The sequence below is a fragment of the Vollenhovia emeryi genome, unplaced genomic scaffold (assembly GCF_000949405.1).
Source record: "Vollenhovia emeryi isolate VEMERY1.0 unplaced genomic scaffold, V.emery_V1.0 DF939213.1, whole genome shotgun sequence".
Classification (NCBI taxonomy): Eukaryota; Metazoa; Arthropoda; class Insecta; order Hymenoptera; family Formicidae; genus Vollenhovia; species Vollenhovia emeryi.
Window position 1 is genome coordinate 730,968 of NW_011967153.1, and position 27,085 is coordinate 758,052.

Genomic DNA, 27,085 nt, shown 5'->3' on the forward strand with positions numbered 1-27,085 from the left:
TTTATTTGTATGAGACATTTATTAATACAGAATAGAGCTTATTCTGCATGCTATATAATATCTTTTACGTTATTGTATAACAAATTTAATAATTCTATTAACAAAAGAATTTGAGGATATAACAATTATATTGTGGAGTACAGCTTCGCTTTATGATACATGTTTTTTCATTCGACGACTTTGTTCGACGTTGTCATTCGTAATAATAATTCCGCACTGCACTCGAGAGCGAGTCTTACGAATAAACTTATATTTTACCAAAGCAATGATATAAAAAAATTAGAGCACCATTATTATACCACACTTTTTACATTGTTATACCGTACTTTTCCACCTGTAATAATTGCATTGCGATGCTTCCGTCGCCTACGTTATTTTTATCGTGTGACTTAGCTTTATGCTGATGCAATACGTATATGATATTTATTCCACGATCATGATTATTCAACAAAACGAATTGGCATAATAATTCGTTACTCACGGGGAATCACAGAGAGGGACGTATGGTGCATTGCAGATTCTCAATTATTTCTTCGAGTACAATTTTCGCAATGGTTTTACAGTCAATTGCTCTGTCTAGCATATGAAATATTCTAAAGGCGTATAATTAGAAATCAGCTGTTACACGAAATAATATGTTTGGGCGTATGTTATTACCATTTTACAAAAACGTTTACAAGCAAACGCTTAAACGATATAGCAAAACAATGATCTCTTTCGTTAAAACTGTTGTGATCTACACTGACTGAAAGCTCGGGTTTTGCAACGAAACGCGCATATATTTCCATTACTTCTTCTTACATTTCGTAATCGTTGGGATATACATATATGAATTGAAGTAGATACTCCGCGTAAATTTGCTTTCGTCGTTCTTTTTCATTTGGATGGTCATGCATAAAAGAAACACGACTGTTTGATGTAGCAATGACGTAAACCTTACTTAGAAATGCGATAGTTTAGTGGATAGTACAAGGGCCTTTGTAAGTAGAATGCCCGGTGTCACCAGAAACGTGTTGATCATTGTTCACATTTTCTTGAATATATTTGGACATTGTGTTTTCGCTCGAATGTAACACTGCAATATAAAATTACGTACGATAAAAGAGTACATAAATTCGAGCGCGTTTACCGTAGATAAATCCATCAACACAAGCAATTGAATGCGAATGCATTTTCGCAAAGAGCGTACGATTGCATCTTAATTATATTATTAAAAGTATGGAAAAAATTTTTTACTTAAATAACAAATTCAATCAACGGGAAAGCCAAACACTCTACGGTGCTTTCTATAAAAATAACCGACAAAGGAGCGATTGTTTCTTCAACAACAATGGTGTAGAGATCTCATCTTACGACCCGACGATAAAACAGTAAAATCCACCTTCCGCGCGGGATATCAACGATATGTTACACAAAATTTCGCGACGGCGAAAACCAGCAAAGTGAAAATTTTCGGGGCGAAGAGGGGAGGGGAGGGGAGGGGGGGGAGAGGGGCACTACAGATTTCGAAAACTTTTCTCTTATTCTATTCTGTCGTTTCTACATGTGAGAGAGTCGGAAGAGTTTCGGAAAGCTGCGAGCTCGCTGTGGTCCTCGCACACTTATGACGTGTGCGGCGCGCGTACGTGTACGATATGCAAAATTTGCCTCAGTTGATATACTTCTCCATTTGGTACATGTCGACCAGCAAGCGCGAGATCGGTATCTCCCCGATGGTCTCGTGAAAGAACAGACGTTCCACAGTCTTGGAAGAGACGCATCTCAGGTATCCGACCAGAATCATCAGCCTGCCGATTCTACCGGGCTGCTGCGGATACCGTGACCTCGTGTAATCCACTAAAATACGTTGCGCCTGATCCTGCAGCATCTCAATGGGCTGGACCGCGTGCAGGCCTACTGTCTCTGCGATTTACAAAGAGAGATCACGTGTACGACGTTCGATTGACAAGCGACAGAATTGCACGAGATAATTATATGAGAAATAAATGCGATCGGCACTTCGAGGGTGACGCGATTGATAAATCATTTGAGGATTTCGAAAAAGTCATTTTGAGAAGCGGAGAGAAAAGTTCTCCATTATGAGATTGTATTATAATACGAGATAGTAGGTTCTCAACGTCCACATTCAATTACAAATCTTTTCGCGCAACGATCACACGATCTGACAATCAATTTTCCACCAAACAGATTTCACTCGATTGTAAAACTACAATATAAAATAACGTACAATAAAAAAGTACACAAATTCGAGCACGTTTACCGTAGATAAATCATCAACGTAAGCAATTAAATGCAAATACCTTTTCGCAAGAATGTACAATTGTATCTTAATAATATTATTAAAAGGGCAATAAATTCCTGGTGGAACTAATTAGATGGACTCTATTAATTTAGCAGAAGCTCAGCTATCTCATATTAGGAGCCTATTCTATCATAGGGGACTTTCCTCTATTCAATACAGTCAAGTAAAAGAATAAATATAAGGTAGAGCAAAAATTTTCAAAATGAAAAGCCAAAAAGCTAAAAAACCTCATGACTTAAGGAGCCCCTTTCTGCCTTGACAATTTTTTATCCGAATGTTTCTTTAACTGACAATCAACGAAACAGCTTCGCTCCACCCCAATAAGAATATCAATGATATAAAATCAATAGCGATACATTGGGTAACTGAATTCGCGCCTTCAATCCCAAACGACACGTATGTCTAAAAGACGACTTAAAGACGTCTCAAAGATGTCGTTTAGACATGCGTGCTGTACGGAACGCTTTTGCAACGAGCGTTAAATTTAGGAATAAATCCGTGTGCCGAATATACGCTGGTATGACAATTAGTTTACGTTTAAGGGCGCTCTTTACCTGGCGTAAACAGGGCCACTGCTTTCATACAGCCGCACTCGCCGAAATCGGGGGACAGTTGCCTGAATCGGCAGATTATAGCCTGGAACGCAAGAGAACACTCCGTTGAAACGAACCTTGCGAGTCTGCGGAGGAGACTGGAAAAAGAAACGCTCGCGCCGAAATCGAGAAACTGTAAGAATTCATCTTCTCAAGATTCACCTTCTTAACAAAATTCTCGTTGGCGTTTGTTGCTTACTTCGTAGCATCCGAGTCTTTAGAGATCTTTGTTGGAGATTTTAACGCGGACCGGCCGAATAAAAAACTGCAAACAACGAGATCTCCGATGGAAATATTTTCTTGCTGAAAATACTATGATAAAAAGCGAAATGAAAGATGTCAAAAAATTATTAAATGTATCGCAAAATGAATCATAAATTTTCCTTACGAAATTCAATACTATAAAATATAAGGAAAGTTACAGTATACTGTTAAAAAATAATAAAAACAAAAAACAAAGAAACAGGCGATAGTCAACACAAGAAGTTATGTGTGAGATACATATAGCTTTATGCACCAAATAAAAATAATATACATTATGACGCCTGAATATACATTATTTTTATTTTATGTATTAAACTATATACATTATATTTCACACATAACTTCCTGCGTTGACTCCTATTGCCCGTTTCTTTGATTCTTTTTTGATTTTGTTACCGGAGTCTGTTGATCTTACTTAATTTTTGTAACAAAAACACACGAAATATCAAATATTATGAGTTTTACTGAATTCAACGTAAAAAAATGCGTTACTCTCCGACGAAGGATTGCTGAAATAATTTTCCATTGGATTTTTACTGAAATGTTAATGAAATAATAATGAAGCGGGGTCTCAATTTAAGAGAGACTTTCAAATACATTCCGCAAAATTTCATTATATTTTCAGCCAAATATTTCCACCAGGAATAACAATACTTAATCTTTTTGTCAAGGGAGAGGCTTCGCTCGATATCGACGTTTCTCACGACGCTTATTATGGCTTTCTACGCGCGGAAGGGTAAAAACCTGAATAAGGACGAGCTCCTGGTTCGTCGGACTGTCGTCCGTGGGTAGTCTGCTGCGCACTTGCTCGTCCTCGAGGAGCGCGGTGATGTCCCAAGAGACGGACCATTGCGCCAAATGCAGGAGGAACAGCTGCGTCCAGGACCGTTCCAGCAACAGCAGCTGATCGTCCTTCGATATTGTTTGAAAAGGAGGCAGGCAACGCACCCATCTGACGGCCATGAACAGCAGTCGAGCCGTCGTCTCCTGCGTTAACGTTTAAGTGTGGACGGTGCGGACGATTAAAGGCAAACCGAGAAGAAGACACGCGACGAGGAAGTGTTGAAAAGGTACCTGCAGCATCTCCCAGGTCGGGCTGAAGCTCTGCACGGTGCCCGTCGGACTCCGACTCGTCTCCGTCTCCATCTGCTCCATCGGATATTCCGCCGTGGGTTGCAGTCGCGCGTTCCAAACCAGTTCCTTACGGCAAAGCGAGGCGGTAATTTGTACAACGAGAGCACGAAACTTTCTCACACAAGAAAAAAAGAATGCAAAGTGACATATAGCAAGTGGTGAGGTGTGCGATGGGTGGATAAGTGATCGGTGTATCTACCTCTGTAAAATAAATATTGAGAAAGAGGGAAATCCCGCTCTTTCGTGGAAATAAAAACGTAATGCATTAAAGAATTGTATATACAGCTACAAATTAGGATGGTTGTCCGCTATATCTGCCATCGATCCGCTTGCTTTTGCCTATGTCTTATCGATTTTATATAACTCCGGCCTATAATCTCAAACAATACGCCCGTCGCGCATAACGGGGCCGTAATAATTAACACCCGCGAGGCAAAGGTATTGTCTCCATTTTCGCCGAGCGGTCGACGTTAATAATAATCCCTGCGTGTAATTTGCCCGTTTAGACACCGCGTGGCAGAAACCGAGCGGAGCGATCCGCCTTTATTAAGTTTGCAGGAATGAAACGGGGGCGGCGGGGCCTCCCGAAATTAAGCTGAATTACTTACCTGACACTCCTCGGCGGACATTAGTATCTGCAGAAGGGGTGGCTGCGGCGCTAGGGAGACGGTGGTGGCCGCCTGGTAGAGGGTCGTGGTCGTGCGAGGGTGCGGTAGGATCAGCGGTACGGGGGACGGTGATTCCTCCGGCGGTTTCTGTACCAGCGCCATCGGTCGTGGGTAAGGCGTGAATCTTTGGTCGCACCTTAACCTTCTACAGTAACAACCCTTAACTACTTCACGAAGAGTCTACGTCGCCTCATGAAATTTTATCATTCTCTGTAGCTACGCGGCGGGGGGAGGGGGGGGGAGATGAGTGTCTCTTCCCACCACCGCATTAACCGCTTTGTCGGTTAAGGTAGTTATTTCGTAAAATCATTTATGTGAGAATGGTTTCGAATTTTTACAGTCTATTCCTTACATTGATACGTGCCAAATAAGACTTAATTAAAATTGACCGTCCCAAAGTTGTAAACAAATGTTAAAGTATGTTATACGAAACATTACGTGTGAAACACGTTAAAAATATTATTTACACGTATCATTATGTGTTAAAATACTAATATCTGCGTTTGCAAACGCTAATGATGGCGCATTTTACTTTTTATCTGCAAGAAATGATCTGGACCAAAGAATTAAGATTCTGTCGAAGTGATATTTGCGTATAAAGAATATACGGTCCGCGTGTATTATATTCATTGACTGTTTCTATAAAAATTATTGCTGCTTACAGTGTTTCTCATTAAGAATAGATGAACATCAGATTGATGACAGAATCTGCTGTTAATGCGGTGATGGACACCTTGCACAAGGCGCATGTTAACAAATCGGAATAATACAATCGCTTCTCTCAACACGTAATAGTAAAAATAGTAAATGCGAAAAGCCAAAAACCAACCGTGCCTTTTATTTTCTGCTTAGATTTGTTACTCGATCGCTCATGCTCTCTATCACTCGTCAGTACAATCGCGTATCGATATGCGATTTCAAGGCCTGTGTCCACGATGCTAGAACCCGGTCCAAGTTTCGAGAGATGTGTAGCCAATTCCATAATAGCTGCAAATGGATTGGACCAAGTTCTAGCATCGTGGGCGCCGGCCTTTAGGTAAGACGAACGTTTTAATTTAACGGCGATCAAGGTATATTAGTGCAAACGTTACGCACCTGTGCGGCGAGAGAATATACGGGGGAGCGAGTGCCGGTCTTAACCGATCATTGTGCACCGATGCCGCGGAGTGAGGAGACAACTGCGTGACAATCGGCGACTGTTGTTGATGCTGCTTCTCCGACGAGATAATCGCGTGGGGTTTCGGTTTCCTCGGTCCGCGCTCATGTTGCACTGCTAAACACCAGTTATGACGTAATTATATTACTTTTGACGTCTGACAGATCGCATCGCGATTGTACCACGAAGCTCACCAGAGGGATACTACGGTGGAAGCTTCTATTCTCCCAAATGTACTTTACACCATACGCAATTATTGTTTACTTCTTTTATGGAAAAAGTTACACGGGTACACGTACTTTCGAAGAGACCCGACAAAGTTCTTTCACACTATCGCGCAATTAACACGTTTAAGAGCCGGCAATGCTGAATAAGCGCTCTCAACCCTTTCTGAAGCTCAATGAAAAATACCCTCGTGCACCCTCGCCCTCCAGCGATCGAAGGTCCGTATCTAGAAAACGCCTATCAATAATATCGGCGATGGACTTAACGGTGGGAGCGAAAAAGTGGGCGCAGGTTGCGCGGAATTGAATTCGGGGTGTAACGCGCGTTGTAGGTCGTTCGAGATGTACGAGAGCTGTATATCCCGTGACCCGATGAGGGACGGGGGCGGAGGGGGAGAGGCGAACAAGAGGTCGAGAGGGAAGAGGGGGTGAATCGCGGATGAAAGAGGGTGGTGTAGATCGGATGTGGTGGCTGGCCGGGCGTCAGCTTCCACAGAGCTCGATCTTTCGAGCGTGGCTGCAAATCTAGAGAGAGAGAGAGAGGGGTGGGGGAGAGAGAGAGAGGGGATGAGGAAGCAGAGGACGCTGTAGGGGAGGAAGACAGATAGAGCGAGATGGCGAAGCGAGAGCTGCAACTGGGTGGCAAGCACATCATCATTAATGAGGCTGAGCGGATAGCAGCCGCGGATTCCCACGTTCGCACTGGCGTCGCAATATCTCCCCTTTATCACGCATCGCCCCGCCGAGAGATACTTCGCCACTGGCGCAATGGGAATTTCTTCTCGGGACGTTTTAACCGCCGGAATCCAATTTTTCTCGAGAAACGATGTATGCTTATTAAACCTGGCGTGTCCTCGGCACGTCGGCCATTGTCTCGCTCGCTGCCTAATCGCAGTACGCCGTATTTTCTCGACCGTTTCCACTTGGCGACACGCGTCTTTATTTAGTTCTTTAGTGGGAATCTGGTTGGAAAATACCGGATTGGTATTTTCTTTTAATCAAAAATATTTATCGTTTCTTTCTTTTACTCGTGTATCTTTTGTAACGATTACTTGTTTGTTTTTCTCATTTGAAGAAAAGTTACTGCTGTTTAATATATCAACATATATTTAAAAAATTTCTGATATTGCTGGCGTCCCTTAAATAGCAAAAATGTTTGCTATCTCAACTGTCAACGTATTAAAGAAACTGGGAAAAGGGTAAAGATCAATGTAACGTTAACTTCAACGTATCGTCATTTCAAAACCCCGTTTTACTTGTAATTTGTTAATTTCATTATCGACAGTCCTCTGTCATTTACAGGGTTGGCAAATGCAAAGCCTAATGCGATCTGTGGAGGTTCAAAAAATGTATAAAGTAACTATTAATGTAACTATTAAATTAGTTACTAGTTATCGAAAAAATGTAACTGAGTTAAGTTACAGTGACAGATGGAAAGAAAGTAACAAAGTTAAGTTAGAGTTACCGAAAAAAGTAACTGTAACTGTAACTTTGTTACAAGTTACGAGTTACTTCCCAACCCTGATTATTTATCCAATTATTAATACAAAATATTCGAGAAATAGTATCGAGATTCTATGGCAATTTTGAAGAAGTTTAATTTCCAGACGAAATGAACAGAAAATTAATATTGTAATAGATAATCAAACACTATTGATAACGTAAGGACTTCTTATCTTCCGCCATAGTGCATGAGATACCCTTACGGAAAAATCGCTCAAGTTTTGAGTGTTAACGCTCGATTGTCCGAATTTATTCTCAAATTTGAGTGTAAATTTAATACTTAAATCTGGGTGTTTACGCCCAACTTTGAGAGTAAATTCGGACAATCGAGTGTTAACACTCAAAACTTGAGTGTTTCTTCCGTAAGGGTAGAGCGTTTCCTTAAGCAGATGCTAATTTTTTATCAACTCCCTTGTAACTGCGTCTCTGCGTCTATTACGGTCGTCTATACTAACATTTCCTTTTGTTCTGTAACTGATGATAAAGAATTTTATATGTTTTTCGATGACCAGTCCGGTATACCAGGAACTATAAGTCTTCGAGATACCGTCATTGGAAACGCGTGCTTCCCGCGACGCTTTCAGAATCTTATCATTACGAAACGTCGTCAATAAGCAAGTTGAGATACGTAAAAGAGAGATGTTTTTCCAAATTGAAGCGGCGGTTTCATGTGCGCAGACACGCGTGCACGCAGTAAAAAGAAGCGATGCGAAATCCGCTTCGGGGTTGTTTGCTTTATCGACCAAATTGGCCGTGCACATCGTAACAGGTACAAATATTATTATTTTCCAAGAGTAATTGTTCTTTCAACGATGAGCTCCCTTGCCGGAAAAACGCGCCCAATGAAAAGACCTGTTTACTTTACAAACAATGATTTTCTACGTTCAATGCAGCAACGGTATTACCCTTCGAGACCGGTGTATCGTCTGCACATATTTCTCACAATTTTATTGCAACCTGATTATAATACGCGATTCTTGATACAATTATACAAGGAAATAGGTTTTACTTTGAAAGATTTAAAACGGGAAAATTTCCATAAAAATACACGTAATGTTGACATTAGATAAATATTTTTTAGCTACATATTCCGAGTATATTTTCGGTCGTTTCTGCGATCAAAGTATTGAAAATTTAAGATATATCAAAATTAAAAGAAACAAAAGCTGCAAAAGATAATAAATCCCAGGCAAATTTTAGACTGGAAAAAATGCCAAATTTCCAATTAAACGCAGCACATTTTTCCTACATTCACGCGTAAGATGCGAAATGTTGTTCGAGTAACACAGATTTTGGTCTTAATTTTATCGGCCCTCGTCGAATCTGCCGCGAATCAAAGACTGGAAACGATCTGTTTTTTCGCAGCCACGTCCATTAAGCTCGCCTTTTTCGCACAAAAGCGCCTCGCTTTTCGCAACATCTCGCGATCAAGGAGGAACATTTTGTCGCTCTGCACGCATCGCTGCTCAAATACAGAGCTTTATAGCTGAGCGGCTTAAGTTCTGCGAAGCGGAAACGAATGTGCGTCAAGGGAAAAGCTCTCGGCATAGAGAAACGCACGGGACAAATTGATCTCTTAGCCCCGCGCGAAGACCGATCGAAGATCGAATGTCGAATCGTTGCAATTACTCACGCACTTCTCTAGTTTACCGGCATCTCCTCAATTTTAGACTCGAGCTCGCCCCCGCAATTTTTATCCAAATAAAAAGACGATAAAATGACTCGTCGACCGATGTCGAGTCGTCGTTTTCGACGAATCATTTCTCATTGGGTTATAAAGTGCTATGTGCAAAATTATATATAAAAATTTGTCGCGAGAGAATTCCTGCCAAGATGCCCCCCCTCCCCCGAGTCTTCGAAGACGCAAGTTGGATTGCCGTCGTAGCCACCTCCAAATTTTTTCAACGGCTTAGACGAGCGATTTTCGAGAGTACGTGCGTATCCGGACGGCGAATGGACACGGCGTCGGGGATTAGAATCGCATGCGCTGGAATGGACCGCGCCCTGTTCGCTTTTCATCTCGTGATTCCGCTGTGTTTCTTTCTCTCTTCCTCTCCCTCTCTCCCACCCTCTCTCTCTCCCTCCCCCCCCCTCCTCTCTCTCTCATCTCACTTATACCGACACATACACATCATCTTATCGTACACCTATGAACACACAGGACCGCCGTAATACTCTCCGGCCGGCACGTGTGGTCCACAATGCGAGTTCCCACAGCGGTGCGGGACGGCGTAGGCGTAGGCGCCTTCTCTGTACGCTTAAACACACGCACACGCGTACACGTGGCGCGGCGTGGTACACGGGGGCGGCTTCCGTTTTAACATTGTACTACACGCGTGCGCCCCGTACGCCCGCGTGCGCGCGGGTGCGTGTGCACACACGGTGCTCACACGGGCCACGGATCACGGGGCTCACACTCTCTATCCTGCTAAACGGTAAACCGATCTGTGAACATTTCAGCAGTCAGCGATCTCGAAGGCTAATCCCCCGAGTGAATGGGGTTGATACACACGGGCGACGCACCACCGTCGCCATCATCTCCGCCACCGTCGGCGACCGTCGCGGCGTCGTTGCCGTCGGAGGAGCCTCGCGAGTTCGCGCGCGTGTCGAACGGGGAGAGACTCTCGTACCCACGTGCCAAGACTTATCGGATTTCTCGTACTGATTCTCGGGATACGCGTCAGGGGGGGGTGGGATGGATTTGGTAATGACTACTTTGGGCAAATGTTACAATTTTGTTAAGTATTTGTAAAAAAAATTACATGTAAAATTACAATTATTGCCCGCGTACGTTTTCTCCCACTGCACAGTGGGCCGGGAGACCCGAAAAAGTGGCCAAAATTAATAAAGTAAACTAACCTCTTTCAAACTTGCACCCTTTAAGTTTCCAGGGTCGCTGATTCCGAATTTCATATAAAAAAAAACAGACCAAAGGTAACCAAATAATAATAATAATAATAATCCCGCGTTCAGAGTACAGATTCGAGACACCTTATTGGTTCCGCCATTTTGCGTCAAACCAATCAAACCTACGAGACGGCCCGTCTGAGACGAGACGCCAATAATGCTTATCTATATTGTTTTAAAAAAACGAAACAGTGTGAAATAAAAAAAACAGTAAACTTGTGCCGTGCCGACCGATGCCTTGCAATCCGTTCAGTGACGAATTTCTTCTAGAAATATAAATTCGGGCAAAAGTGGGCCGATTTTTCTTCAAGTGCACATTCTAAGAAATCCAATAACATTTTGATTTCCCTGATCAGATGAATTGCCGTAAGTTGCGGCGATTCGAAAAAATGAAAAAAGTTTAAAAATCCGATAATATACAACTTTTATGTTTCGGAATTCTATATCCCGTTTTCTCTGAAGCACAGGAATTTTCTTTATGAATGGTCTTTGGACAGGAGTTTTCTTTATGAATATGCAAGTAGTGTAATAGAGCGTAGAAATCTTTAAAATTCGGTTAAAACACCATACATAATTAATTAATTGAATTAATAATTATTAAATTGAAATCGTTATCAAATACATGCCATTTATTTAATTGGTTTTAAATTTTAAAAATAAGTACTTTAAGTTGTCTACACAAATATAAAAAATGTATTTGGTCTGATTTTTGAGGTCGACTTTTGGCCACTTTTTAGAGTCTCCTGACCCACTGTGCATTGGGAGAATAAACTATGCTGAAAAATCTATAATTTACGTGACGTAAACTACGGAGTTTCAGTATGGTTTATGTTTCCAGTGGGAGAAAACGAACGCAAGCATTATAGTGGGTAATATTGGGACCATATGTGTGCGTCAGTTTTACTCCTGGTAGGTAAAATTATTACCTTATTTAATAAGTAAACTGCTTGCTTTTAATTGCGTACAAACTTTACAATTTGTTGTAACTTTTCGTCATGTATAAACAAGTGTTTACGCAACAAAGAGCAAAAGAATATTTTGTAAAAGTACATAAATTTATATGCTTCCGTTATTAATAGTGTAATCGCTACACTTGGTATGTACGTAATTTTACATGCATGCTTTTTTAACGGTGTACTTCTACCTCAAGCATCCTCAGTTTGATTTCAATATGGGGAGAGATACCCGGTGAGAAATGATTCGTCGAAACGATGTCGAAGCGACATTGTCAAATTCGACGTCAATTCGACGGCGTCGATGTCGATTCGACGTCGATCGACGAGTCATTTCTCGCTGGGTGTCGTTGAAAGCTGTTAATATTATTCCTTTTGCTGCAAAGAAGATTCTAAAACTTAATTTAGAACAGTGTGCTTCCGTCAAATTTTGCGCTTTATAATTTATTGACAGAACAGCAGGAAGATAACGAATGAAATTGAAACCTGCACTGTAAAGCTATACGTTTAATGCCGCGTCTAACAATAGAGCGGTACATTTATTTTGAAAATTGCTTGCTATAATTAAGGAAAAATTTATTTGTAAATTTATCAAACGCTCTGTCAAACGGATGAAGAAAATCACCCTGTATGCGCGGATCGGACAGGATCATTGGCCGAACGGATAGGATCTGTTTCCACGTGCATCGCTTATATCGTTCGGAAAATCATATGCATGCCGTCACACGTGTATCTGCATACGTTACAAACCGTATGCGATCCGTATGTATCGTCGCTCACTGTTAACACCTTCCCTCGACCAATCTCGTAAATCAAAATTCCGTGAAATCAGATCAGCCCGTGTCGAATATAAAATACATATGCATCAAGATGAGGCTCGTACCCCGTACATTTACGCGGGGTGCGTTTACTTAACTATTTCCTCGATTTGCCGGAATATTTTCGCGTGGCCTAGACACATAAAAATATAAAAATACACCCACAGAAAAGAAATTACCGGATCCAATGCTATTACACTTGAATGTATCATAAAATAGGATCGATATAGCGCCAATATTTATTATAGGAAAAGGAATATTTTAATCTTGATGAAAAATTCTAAAATCTAGAATAAAATGATAGTATGCATCGTCTTTTGTCGAATATCGCGCTGCCGAATTCGTGCGTTGTAAGATGAAGGGAAAATTTATTCTAAACGCAAGAATATATAAACTTACATTTATACAGGTTACTCTTGTCTCAATATAGTAATCCATACAGCACGCATGTTTAAAAGACATCTTTAAGATATCTTTAAGTCGTCTTTTAGACATACATTGTCTTTTAGACCTGTATGCTGTATGGGAAGTCAATCTTTTTTAATTTCATAGAGGAGAATAAGAATTAATGATTTTATTTTGATATTGTCTTATTTTTATACTAAATGAGGTTGTGAGAAATATAAGTGCGTCAAGAATATTTTTTGTCTCGGTAACAGAAATCCTTTCTAAGGGTGTAAGCAAATGTTCCTTTCTAAAAAAAAGAGACCGACGTAAAGTTGTTAATATCGAACAGTCGAGGCCTCTTTTCCGCGGTGTCGATTGGTCTTTTCAAAATGCGCTGCGCTTCGCTTCTCTTTTAGATTCGTGCTATGCCTCAATTCTTTTGTTCATGTTTAACCCTTTGCACTCCTATGTCGAGTGTGACTCGACATCAGTTTTTATCTCAGGAGCTTCTTTGTCGAGTGTCACTCGACATATTTTCAAGTCCAAACCAATAGATGAAGATAGATGAAATATAATTCGGAGTGCAAAGGGTTAATGTGTGATGTTGCTCATCAGTTAACCTCTTTAACTATTTGTTACGCGTAAAAATTATCGTAAGAAAATAAGGAGAAATAAATAAATCGCGCGCGCGTAGCGCACGCAGGTGTTCTAGTATAATAAGAAGCGAAGAGAGAGAAAGGGAAAGTTATAATAACTAAAAATATTTGTGGCAAATCATCTTCGATGTGTTTTGTAATAAAAATACAAACATTAGGGGGATTTGAATTTTCGAAAAGGGATAGAAATGTGATCAAAATTTCATTGATCTTGGAATAAAATGTCAGAAATATAAATAGTACATGTCGTGCACCTAAACAATTTTCTAAAATTATTAAAAATGAACGTCCGTCACGCTTCTTTATCTTTGTGTATCTCAAATAAAAAGAAGACGTGTATGTGTGTGCCTACATATCACAAACTTATATTTTATCACACAAAAATTACTTAAAGTAACATCTATCGCAAGATTGACACGTTCATCTAAACAATTCGTCTAATAACTCTAACAAGAGATTACGACTTTTCTTTACAGCTTTCGATAGGAAGGAGAGAAATGTAAATACAATTGTATTTCTGTGAGGGCGTTTTATCATAACGTTAATCATATCGTTTCAGGTAGAAAAGGATTAAGCGTGACAAAGCAGCTTGACATTTTACGCCCATTCGCAAGAGTATTCGACGGAGAAGCGTATTTTCGCGTCGCGCCCGCGCGGCTCGAGAGCCCGTCCGTAACTCGTGACACGACACGGGGCGAGAGAGCCCCGTGATAACTCGCGGATGTAATTCTCGCGTTTATGCCGGAGCCGGAGACGGCCGGGGAACGCCGGGACCGGGTCGCTGCAGTTCCTCCGGGGCGCGTTGGTATGATGACAGGTGACGATCAAAGCCCGGCTTAGCGCAACGACCCGTTTCGTCCGCACACATCGCGCTCGTATCACGCGAGGGAGGACGCGCCCCGGCGTTCTCCACCGCGTTTCTCTCCTTCTCGTACCGCGTACAGTGAGCATCATAAATGCATTATCCTATTACTAGTGGGTTTCAATAAAACGCATCGCACGGGACGCTCCTGAAACGAAATTGTTCGGGGTAAATTTCACCCGAGAAAATTTTCACCCGAGATGAAAATTCCCACATTATTATTATTTTGTTAAGAACAAAAGCACAATTGCATATGCGATGATTATTTAAACGGTGCTCGAGATTGGCCGGACTTAAAATGTTTTAAAATTAAAGACTGTCGTTTGAAATAGAATTTGGGAACGTTTTTATTACTAATTTTCTTAGCGTCATTCGTGCTATCTAATTTATTTCTAATGAGTTTCAATGAAACGCATCGCACGCAAAATGCTCCTGAAACTAAATTGTTCGAGATCAATTTTACCCGAGAAAATTTCAGCGCGAGATGAAAATCCCCCATTGTTATTATAATTTTTTTTAAGAACAAAGGCACAATTGCATATGCGATTTAAGAAGAGACGACTATTTAAACGTTGCTCGAGATTGGCCGGACTTAAAATGTTTTAAAATTAAAGACTGTCGCTTGGAATAGAAATTGGGAACGTTTTTATTACTAATTTTCACGATGCGGCTTGTAATAAATTAAAAATATCTCGCTTCCCAAATATATGTGACGCAGGCTACAGCATCAGTTTGTGCGCTCCACGTCGTCTACTCTTCATTTCGCGTTAAGTGTTTTTTATCCACGGACACTTGTATTCTTTCGAAGGGTGTCCGCTCGGCGACGAGAAGGCATTTACGACGACCACTGTACCCCTCGCTCTGTTCCAGGCCCGCTTTACCGTTTACCGTTTATGTGGATGGATTGATGCTGCCCGTCGCGTGTACGGCACGCCTCGCTTCGTTGCGTTACCAGCCGTCCACTCCCACGCGACTCCCCCTGTGTGCTGTCACTACCCTCGACCTCGTCCATGGCCGGCCAAAAATATTACGAGGTTCCGAAGCAATTTTTAGGGAATAACTTTTCGTATATGTTTGTTAAATAGCACTCGTGACGAAGCGCAGAACTTCGCGTGCGCTTTTGAATGGCCGGGAGCGACATTCGCGCGATGGGTATCTCCACGCGGAAAAAAGAATGATGCTGTATCAACGAGATCAGTGCAATTGCAATCAAATCGTTGAAACAACATCGGTATTAATAAATGAAAAACACGAGATTGTTGTCTCAACAACCTGGATATTTAGTTCAATACTTGAAATTAAAATCCATAGCAAATACAATTGAGTGAATTATTTATGTTTGTGGCGGCCCGTGACGTTTAATTCAAGCAACTTCATTTTGCTTAATTCAACAGCACTTTCTTTTTCCGTGTGTGGCAAAGCGACTTGTCTTCTCACTGTTGTATTCTTGCACGAAGATATTACGTGTGTTTAAAAATTGCGAATAATAGGCAGGGCAAGAGGCGTCGTTCCTTTCTACTGGCTTTACACAAATCTGTTTAGCAAAAATGGTGGCGTCGATAAAAACACTTTTAACGGAATTGAAATTTATTTAAGCTCGTCAAATTGATTTTCAGACGATTTCGAGCTTCGAATATTTCGGGGAGGGATCGAGACATTTTACGTCACATTTCCCCTTTGACCGGTCGTCGTACGCTTTTCTCTGTTCCTCTTCGGCGTATTTCGCTTTATCCCGATCTTTTTCTATTTTTCTCGATGCGTGCTCGAGTGTCATTCGCCAGTATAAAACGCTTTCGCGTGCGGCCCGCGAGACCTTCGGATTTTTGTAGAATATGCTGCGGCATTATGCCTTGCGCAATTGGACACTCGGATATAAAAGGAGCTTTAGAAAAAAGCTTTTACAGAGCCTCAAATAATATTTGCAGCTTTTAACTCCGATTAAAGACGACGTGACACTTTGTAGAGAAACGAAGGCGGAAATAAATAAATTCGCGTAGAAGTAGAAAATGTAATTTGACGTCATAACTTTCTCACGCCCGGAAAAATTAAAACCATTAGGTCCGCTCTTGCGTCAGACATTGTAAACCAAATGTCCCGAGATGAATTTTTCTCTAGTATTGAAGACTAAACTACAGATTACTTCAACTGTAACTTCCTCTGTTGCACTTTGGCCTTTGACTTTCTTATTGTTTTGAGTGTAACTTATTTGTTATTTCAATTTGTTTCGACTTATTTTTCTACTTATTTATAAGAAAGTACATTTTTTCTTTCAAAATTATTTGTTTAACAAACAGAAGTGTTTATCTCTGCGCAATACAATAATTTGATACATGACGAGTGTGACTTTTTTAAATGAAAAACCGATACTTGAATTGTGCTCAAGGTGCTTATTTAACATCTGGATGGATTATTTTTAATATCACCGCGATTGTGAGACGGGAAACTTCATACTCCGAAAACGCTCGAATAATTCCAATTCTGTAATTATCGAAAGGGGCAAGCGGTTCGATTTAATTCCGGTTCAAAGTGCTTGATACTTTTAGAAAGGGTTCTTCCGAATTATGAACGGAAACAAAGAGATTTAAAGTTTGAAGTAGCGGGCTGCGATCGATTGGGCATGAAACGAGGCGAAGTTTGCGGATCCAAGTGTGTTGGTGGATCTGAATGTGTGTACACTAGAAATGATGTTGACCGTACGGTTCCAGGAAAAGTCGTGGGGCGTAGAATTTCATTTGGAGAGTCATCATCTTCTGGTCTCTCGCTTTTCGTTTAACTTTTTAACAAGGTATGTAACTGGCGGAAAATCGTTACGGTTGCGTGTCTTCGTGAAATATCTAATCTATGGATAACTTCACACGGCGATTTAAGTAAAACTTGATAAGAAATTGGAAATTAATTAAAAAAAACGACTCGAAATTCAATGAAAACTGGGTAAAAATAAGCGAGAAATGAATCAGGACCGCGACAAAAGCTTAAAAGTTACTTGAATCACCTGTTCATTTGTCAGTGTGTTCTTTTATAATCTTAAGATATTATTATAACTTTTAAATATCAATGCTCTTAAATAAGCTACCGCGTATTTTCAAACAACGAAAAGACTTTTGCAGTAAATTTCGTTACACTAAATTGTGACTTTTATAATAGTCGGTTTCTAGTAACTTCACAATTTTGCAGAAAATTTTAAAGGAAAATACACTTAAAATAATATTAAAAAATTTTAATTATTAAAATTCATGTACGTAAAAATGTTCAATAGAGTTTCGTGATATACACATTGCGAGCATTCTAAAAAAAAGAATAAATAAGAAATTTTGTAAAAAGCATCGTTACTCTGTGCAAACGCTATATTAAATTTATTATCTTACCCCATTACCACATTTTAACATTACGTGATCAGATAATAAATTTAATATATGGTTTCCCTAGTAGCACAGCGCATTGGCTAAACATCGGCCCAATACAACTAAATATTGGTCCAATGTTTAACCAATCGTTTGGTCAATGCACTGTGCAAAGTTTGAAAGAATTTTCACTTATTTTCCAATAAACGTTTTCAAGATGTAAATGCTTAAAAAAAGACCAACTCCCCTCACCGGACAGAGAAACCTTCTAAATGGTAACATCGATTTCGCTACCCCGGTAATTTAGAATTCCGCACGGATGTCCGCAATGATTTTTCAATATCTCACATTTTCAATAATCTGACGGAATTGTGAGCGTAATCCGCGGTTAAAGCGCAAAGTATTAACATGGAGAACATAATCGATGGCAGTCCGCTTCTTCCGCTCGCGAGTCGTGACGATCGCCAAGAATTACAAATCCGCAGTGGTAAGCCGCTCGGTAATCTTCCAACGTCGTTTAACGCCATATTCCGCGTAATACATATATACATATACATTTACACATATACCAGCACGCGCGCGCGCGCGCGCGCGCGAAATCGAGCGAGGGTGAGAGGGCGGCATTTTGCCGGCGCGACACGGTGCGCCAACACAGACGGATAATATCGCGGGCGGGCACGAATTTTCGTGGAAAGAGGAAAGCGCGTCGATTACGTCGGCCGGGTGTGAGTGCGTCGGAGGTTTCGGGGGTTGTCAGCGAGCGGATGATTGCGCGCCTGCGGCGTCACGGAGGGCTTCGTTTCGCGATGCGCCGAGTACCACGTACATAATGTATAGCGCGTACCCCGAGTGGTCACCTACGTCTTATGCGCGCCTCACAACGTTTTCCGAGGCTCGGGTTATCTTATCTTACACGGGGAGAATTTTCTCTTAAAATATGCCCCGACGATCGTGTAATCGTGGAACAACGTGGCATTTTGAACAACTTTGTGAGAGCTTCTTGAAATTTTACCATACGTTTTATTAGTAAAATGTACACTAAGTATAATTACTAATAAAATAATAAAATTTCAAGAAACTCTCATAAAGTTCTTCAATTTTACGTTTGAAGAACTTTATGTATGATAAAATTTCAAGAAACTCTCGTAAAGTTGTTCAATTTTATTTTTGAAAAACGTTATGAGTTTTTTTAAATCTTACCATACATTTTACTAAACAATTTTAATAAAATGTATGGTAACATTTCAAAAACTTATAAAGTTCTTAAAAAAATTAAAGAACTTCATGAGAGTTTCTTGAAATTTTATCATACATTCTATTAGTAATTATACTTAGTATACATTTTACTAATAAAACGTATGGTGAAATTTCAGGAAACTCTCATAAAGTTCTTTAAAAAAAATTGAAGAACTTTATGAGTTTTTGAAATTTTACCATACATTTTACTAATAAAGTGTATGGTAAAATTTAAAAAAACAATTTTACTTTTGAAGAACTTTATGAGAGTTTCGTGAAATTTTATAATTTACATTTTATTGATAAAAATTTCAAAAACTCTCATAAAGTTGTTCAAAATGCCGTGTTGTCCCACAATTACATCATCATCGGGACAAATTTAAAGAAAAAACTCTCCGTGAACAGTGATGGACAGAATAGTCGCAACACTGTTTTTTAATAAGTTTACGTTTCAAAATCTTCTTCTCCGAGGAATATTTTACTTGATGGCCATTCGAAAACCATTTTGAGCGTTTCCGATCTATTTCTTGAGTTCCTAAACTCATTTTAAAAAAAATGTCGCAACCATTCTGTCCATCACTGTACAAACTCCGTAGTACAATTGAAAAATGTATTTATGAAAAAATTTTTGCAGAAAAGAGAGTTGCTTAGGTAAAGTGTTCAAGTTCTTTACGTATGCAAAACTAGAAGATTTAATCATGGCAGCGCACCGCGCGGTGTCAGATATCTGAAAAAGTTAGTAGAACAGTCTGAACTTGGTCAGCCGCGACCAGACTTCTGTCTTTAATTTGAATATCCGATACAAGTGTGATTTCGTTAGCAAAATATATGTTTATATCCATACTACTAAATGTACAGTTTGTCGCACTAACCGTGTAAATTCCACTATTCACAGATTCAATTAATAATCCACAGAAGAACTTGAAAAAATATTTATGAAAATATTTTAAGAGAAAAAGTCATATGCAGTTAACGTTAGACCAGTTTAATTTTTATTTGGCTTAATTTTTATGGATTTACAAATACGTAAAGTGGATAAGTGACAAGCTCGGTGGAATTTTACCGTAATACTTTGTTTCGTCAAATTTGCCGGCGCATCGAATATTTCGACGAATATCGCCATCACCTTTGAATTATTATGCGCGTATTATGTATGCCGCGGGGGAAAAAGGAAAGCAAGTTGCAAGTTATCCGCGAAACAAAGAGTGCCCCGGCGCCACTCTGCTGTCCTGGCTATACGTCAGCAATTAATCACGGCGTCTAATTAACTCCGCCAACAAAGTACGCGTAATTTCGAGACAGAGGCGGAGAACGACGTGGGAGAGCGTTAGCGTGTACGAGTGTGTTACGCGGATGAAGGCGGCGGGCGAGAGGGGGAGCGGCGCGGGGCGAGGTGGAGACCTGGTGTTTCAACCCCCGTGTGGAGTCTCCTTAACGTTAGGAAGCTCTGCCACTAATTGAATCTCCTCTCTTACTCGCGTCTGGAGCCTCGACAACCGCTGGGAACCGGAGCACCCGTCCTGCATTAAACACCCCCGACACCCTGAGCACCCTCATCCCTGCCAAGCGGTCTCGTATCGCCCCCGCCTCCTCCCTCCCTCCCTCCCTGCCACCCTCTCTCTCTCTCTCCCTTCCACCCTGCCGCGAGTCCCATCCCATCCATCTTTTCTCTTTCCACCTCGCCGCTACCTCTCTCCACCTTCGCACAGAATCCAGCCCCCGCTAAGCGTCCCAGAAAACGAGCCTCCACCGCTGTTATATCGCCGTCGATGGCGAGGAACATCGACCCGTGTACCACCTAGCCCCGTCCGTGTAACTTCCGTGCGGAAGATCAAGCCCGGTCATTTCTAAATATCGCTGCTGAACCGAGAAACAACTCGGATACTTTGGCATAACTCGCCCGTGTTTTTCCGTTCGCCTATAAATGATTTATGTACGCCTACAAGTAGCCGAGAGAGAGTTAAGGTAAGCCAGCGGCACGCGATTACTATTTTTTCCTACTGGATCGCTTACGAGACCCAATCAGGATTCAGCCTGGTAGGTATTTCGTAAAATCATTTATGTGAGAATTATTTCAAATTTTTACAGTTTGCTCTTTACATTAATACGTGCAAAATAAGACTAGTTAAATTAAAATCGACCGTCTCAAAGTTCTAAAGAGAAATATTACAGTTTGCTATGTTACGCGAAATATTACGTGTAAAACACGTTAAAAATATTATTTACACATATTATTATCTGTTAAAATATTAATCTTTGCGTTTGCAAACGCAAATGATGGCACATTTTTCTTTAAGCTTAACGGGTGAGTGAGATTCGTATGAGAAACAAATGTCATAAAGTAAAATAGAACGAATAATTGGAAAAAAGTCAAAATTATTGACCGTTCCGTTCCAACAATGTAAACAGTTAAAACTAAAAAAATGGGAAGAATTATGTAGTAGACATGAGTGTAAACAGCGCCTCAAACTATAATCTTTTGAATCTATTTTATGTTACGTATTAATCGTAAGCGTATTCTTTAGAACAATATTGTCGTTGTAATAACTGAGTGCCGGTTCCTGTCTGGAAGAAACTTTTGAGTATTAGTGCCGCGAAACAACTACCTTAAGTCACCTGATCGAAACCTCTGTGTCCTGATTGGCTCTCGTAAGCAATCCGGTAGGGAAAATAGTATCATGTGCCGCTTGGCTTCAGCCTTTACCGAAATCTCTGCCGAAATGATTATCGATGCTTTAAAATGTTACTGAAATTTTGTAAATATTATTCTTGGGGGCGGAAAATGATAGTGCACGAATCTCGCCGCTCTGTGACTTCTCCCTTTTCCCGGCTTCTTTATTTAGTTATAAATTATTTAACTATAATTTCGAAACAGTTGGAAGAAGGCAAAAATGTAAATAATAACCGCTACTGCACAGAACGCATAGAATTTCTCAAAAATAAATCTGCCCGCGTACAAAGTGAGCTCGCGAAAATGAGCAGTGAAGAAGATTCGGAGTTTTAAAACGGCCCATCTTAGATTCCAGTCTCAAAGGTTTCGTTTTGTGCCCGAGTGAATATCACTTAATATCAAGCGTCAAAAGTGCCTGCCCGAAAGAAAACGTGACGTCGATCAAATGAGACGTCACCGGAAAACCGAAACGTCGCATGACAGTGCGTATCCATTTATAGCACCTTCACGGTTAGCGAGCCCACACTCGAGTTTCCCATAGTATCGCGTAACAAAATAAAGTTGAATCCGAGATGACGCATTAGCACCTGAAATGTTCGCCAAGCCGTGGCATCTTGTTCACCGGTATCGATTTCGTTTAGCTTCCCGCTGATAATGCGCGAACTGTTGAGCCGTGGCCGACGCTTTGTTCGCGGAGGTTTATTTAGGAGAGTCTGGTTGACCGATAGTTACAGTCGATTTCTTCGCGGTTTATTTGCGGTCTTTCGCGAAAATACCAGAGGCTCGCTGAAACGATTCTCGCGGTCATTCGCAGTTGGCAGACTTGACAAATATATTTTTGAGTCAATAACGTATGGCGCTAAAAAATGTCTCGCGGGATAAACTACGAATCTTGAAGAAAATTCTACGTACACATTAAATATCAGATAAAACAATATCAAATATGACAACATAAAGTACCAGGAATTTAAGTAACATTCTATTAAAAAATAGGAAAGTACGGCACGTGAAATTTAGAAAAAATAGCCAATTGAACGGTTTTAAGAATATATATTAACATCTTGATAGAACTCTCGAAAATCTAATTTTCAACGATAATTATGTTAAATAACATCAAGCAAAGTTTCTTCATTCAATTGATTAAAGAAATGCTTTAAAGAATTTAACTTCCGGATAAAGAAACGTAGTAGTTACGAAGTGCCTAAGTGCATTCATGGCTCAGTTCCGCAACGGCCAAACAATTCGCGTTCTAACAATTGTTCAATGCTTCACAACGGACATATTCTTCGAAAAAAAATTATGGATGTTAAAATAAAAACAAAAATTGCGCTAAAGATAATCGACTACGTTTGGCAAATGCAAGTTCAATAGTCGAGCAAACGCGAATAATCTTATGACATGCGACACATCGTCGATCAATTCATATTATGGTGATAATACAACTCGTAGTACTTACCGTCCTTGTTCATATTAGCTTCGAAGCACTTAGCGAGACGACAAGCACGACATTGATTCCTATGGGTCTTGTCGATCGGGCAACGTCCTTTCTTGGCACCCTGGGCTTTGCAGATGTACTCCCGATTGCTGTGTATACTTCGCTTGAAAAACCCCGAGCAACCTGATGACCACAAAGAAACTTGCATGTAACGATATAACAGACGTTAATCCAATTTGTCGTTAAGCTTTTAAGCCTAATCTACAATGTGCTCTTTGCGTCTACACGGAGAGAATTTTCTCTTAAAATTTATCCGGAAAATCATGTAATCGTGGGACATGACATTTCGGAGAACTTCATGAGAGTCTTCCGAAATTTTTCTATACATTTTACTAATAGAATGTATAAGTATAATTACTAGGAAAATTTCAAAAAATTCTCACGAAGTTCTTCTATAAATACCATATTGTCCCACGATTACACGATTTTCAGGGTTAATATTAAGAGAAAATTCTCTCCGTGTAGAAACATTTTATTTTGTAGTCAATAAATGTAAAAAATTTGCGCAAGTGGATAAATTGTATATTACACACCGTACAATCGTATATTGTCGACAAGTCTTTTAGGCGCTTCGATTTGCTTGTATAAAATAGAATGTTTCTAGATGCAGAGAGCACATTGTAGATTAGACTTTAGATCTGACGCACCAACAACGAGAATTTAACTAAGTTGGTATAAAAAAAGAGATAAAATGTATACTTTTAATTCTTTTATATCCAATCCTTTCGAATTTCAGTTTTGAATTTTTAAGAAGTTGAATCGGAAATGAATTGCGTTTCTCTGGATTGCTAATATTTAAACTTAATGTATCCTCTTGATCAACTCATCAAACAATTGTTCCTGCTGTGCACATGATAAACAAGTTTTGTAAAGACTGTTGCGAGAAGATTCGCTTCTCTTTTACAAATGTTATCAATTAATATTACCGTCGCAGCTGTAGATGCCGTAGTGTTTCCCAGAACTACGGTCGCCGCATACATCACACAGTATGTCGAGTAATCTGTCTCCTAAAACAGAAAGACACGTCGCACTTTAGCTCCCTGAAGTCGCTCCTTCCTCGTCACGCGGAGAATGTCGACCATGTCTTCCTCGTATATTCTATCTACTCTCGTACAACATTAATTATAACGAAGAATTATAGATAGTACAAATATTTTTCCGAACCTTCTATAATAATTCAAATCACTGAAATTAATCAATTACACACATTCACGTGTAACTTATAGAATTAACTTTCACTAGAGACAGAGTGTTTTAATCTAAAGGATTGTCTCACACAAATTAGACACCCAAAGCTAACATAGTTTGACAACTGTCTCTGTTACGACATAGTATTCGTTAGAATAACAAGAGCGATATTATCAGATTTGTACCACAATATTTATTACGTTCTTTGATCAAAAATGATGATCAGATAAGAAGAGGCCGACGGTTAAAGGACTCTCGCGAAATCCCGTTTGAGAAAAGCGGGCAGGGCCGCAAGAAGATCACCGGTGCTAATCTGTTTCCCCCTTTTCGCAGGAACCCTAATCGTCCTAATGATCCGCGGCAAGAAAAACACGGCCGTGCCTAAGCCAACCAAAGCCTTCCTTCCCCGGCCTGGGGAATCAACCGCCTTCGCGTCTCACACCCAACCTAACCCGATCAACCCGGGTTACTTCAACCCCAACGGATTATTGCTTTCATCGTGTACACCGACGTCTTCATCTTCTTCTTCTGGATATCCTACGTCGTGCCATATCGTCCGCCATGACATGCGTGAATTAATCTCGAAACAGGCGAGGACTCGATAAGACTCAAACCGTCAAGATTAGCTTTAATGGTACCTTAATTTTCTGTTCTCTTAAATTCTTTTTTTCTGACGCGGCAGATATTCGAGCCAAGAATAAAATTTCTACAGCTCCCCGGAAAAAATTCCACCTTAACTTTGCTACTCTTATATTTCCGAGATATCTCGCGGTGCTACAAATCGGCATATTATTTGGGGAGAAATTTTTTTCAATGTCTTGCAAATCTGGATATCTAAGAAAGAGCGTAATATAATATGTCTGATATAAAAAAGTCACAGTCTAAGTACAAGCGACAATAGGTGCAACCCAAATTAAGCCAGCAATTTATTCGCAAATAATATAAGTTAAAAACATATTGCGAATATACAATATGTAATATTTCTGAATTCTCGAGAAATTTGCCAATGACAGTTTTTTAAAATGAGACTCGCGCTGTCGAGTTTTCATGGAAACGTTCAAGGGCAATAAAAAAATTTATATTAAAAGTACAAGCTATCGCGCATTATGTGAGCGGAATTGGATAACAAAACATCGCTAATTCTCAAACGTGTCATTCGTAAAATGTGTTTCAGCTTTTTCAAACATTTTTAGAAGGCAATTTCTGATTATTTAGGCACATAATACAAAATGAATGAAACACAATATATTATAATTACTTAGCAATTTGTTTAAGTAGATTTTTCATTTATTTGCAAAATCACGTTATATTCTAAAACATTCTAAATATTCTCATTAAACATTGCCTCGTATATCATTGTCTATTTATCGATTAACATGCGTGGACATAAAAATGATTTTAAAACTATCTAATATCTTTACTAAAACATCGAGCACTTAAAATTATTTTGATTTTAATGCACTCGATTCCTGATAATCGCAGTTTATCTCATAAGTGTACAGAAAATTCAAGCACCGTTAATTGTATCTCGATCGCGTCGTGCAACTTTTCAAATTTCGAAAGCCACAATTTATGAAATTCATCGAAAACCTTTAATCAATTATCTCTCGAATATCGTAGTAAAAATATATGTCGTATATCGATTTACCTGTTAACAAAACCGATGTTCAGAATTCGTTCGAACACTATTAATCGCACGGACGCGCCACACAATTTTTCAGGCTTGAAGATTTCGCGCGATTTATGCCGAAGTCTACAATGCGAGTCTCAGAGTCGCAGTCGTGAGAATAATTGACTGTGATTGGTCAATTCCGTCAGACACATAAGAATTGACCAATCATAGTCGATTATTCTTACGACTACGACTCTGAGACTCGCGTAGTAAACCCGGCGTTAGGCCCGTATCAGACTACAGACTCCCGACTCTGACTCGACTACTGACTCGGACTCCCGACTATGATTCAACCAATTAGAGTGGCGTCTGTTCCCGAGTCGGCAGTCGGGGTCGGCCGGTGCTTTGCTGTGATTGGTTGAATCATAGTCGGGAGTCGGAGTCAGTAGTCGAGTCAGAGTCGGGAGTCCGTAGTCTGACACGGGCTTTAGACGTCTGCGGAAGCTACTCGTCCCAGCACTGTCATAATCGTCATCCGATCGCGGCGACACAATATCTCGAAACTGGAGAACGGGACCCCGACGGGATCTATCGACAAGTGCAGAGACGGGGGTTCGGAGAAACTGTTCGCGACACCGTCAAGTTCCCGCCGGACGCGGTGGAACACGCGCGCGTTTTTCAAGACGCGACAATCCGCGATTTACCACTGAATCGCGAGGAACCGCCGCGCCAAGTCACTTTCACGTCGCGCACCCCCGTACCTTTGTCGCAAATGTTGATCGCACAAGTTAAACCCATTATCGCGTGTTAAGACCAAGCAAGAGCGAGAGAGGGAGAGAGAGAGAGAGAAGGAGAGAGAGAAAGAGAGATACAGAGAGAGGGAGAGAGAGAGAGAGAGAGAGAGAGAGAGAGAAAGAGAGAAAGAGGTGCTGCGAGAGTCTTTGGAGACTGACCTGTGCCCATCTCCTCCGCAGCTGTTCAAAAGTCGAACATCGCCAGAGGACGACGTATAGCCGAGGCCGTGGTCCCGACGCGTCGTCGAGGAGGTCGCGCGAAGTCCCGAAGCATTCTCCGTGACGGGATGGCTTCAAGCCTCGACGTACCTACTCATCTCT

The 27,085-nt window shown here is 40.5% G+C and overlaps 1 protein-coding gene across 3 annotated transcripts; it reads right to left on the minus strand.

Moving 5' to 3' along the window:
• On the minus strand, positions 1-27,078 carry LOC105561064 (nuclear receptor subfamily 2 group E member 1). 3 transcript variants are annotated; one of them, XM_012010722.1, is made up of 10 exons: positions 26,924-27,078; positions 24,097-24,177; positions 23,132-23,293; positions 6,057-6,234; positions 4,902-5,106; positions 4,234-4,359; positions 3,904-4,146; positions 2,857-2,938; positions 1,662-1,902; positions 1-1,075 (listed from the first exon to the last, which is right to left on the minus strand). In XM_012010722.1, the coding sequence occupies exons 1-10, from the start codon at positions 26,931-26,933 to the stop codon at positions 1,018-1,020; spliced, it is 1,386 nt and encodes a 461-aa protein (XP_011866112.1). In that variant the 5' UTR covers positions 26,934-27,078; the 3' UTR covers positions 1-1,017. The 3 variants fall into 3 exon arrangements, with proteins under 3 accessions (XP_011866112.1, XP_011866111.1, XP_011866113.1); XM_012010721.1 differs by having other exon boundaries at positions 4,234-4,404; XM_012010723.1 differs by lacking the exon at positions 1-1,075 and having other exon boundaries at positions 1,532-1,902.
• Positions 27,079-27,085: the final 7 nt, after the last annotated feature.

What these genes read in the sequence shown, in the direction of transcription:
- LOC105561064 (XM_012010721.1), bottom strand. An exon ending in TATATTCTCTCGCCGCACAG is followed by an intron (nt 5,107 to 6,056) that starts GTGCGTAACGTT and finishes TTGTTACTGTAG; the next exon opens with AAGGTTAAGGTGCGACCAAA. An exon ending in GACATGTACCAAATGGAGAA is followed by an intron (nt 1,076 to 1,661) that starts GTATATCAACTG and finishes TTTATATTGCAG; the next exon opens with TGTTACATTCGAGCGAAAAC.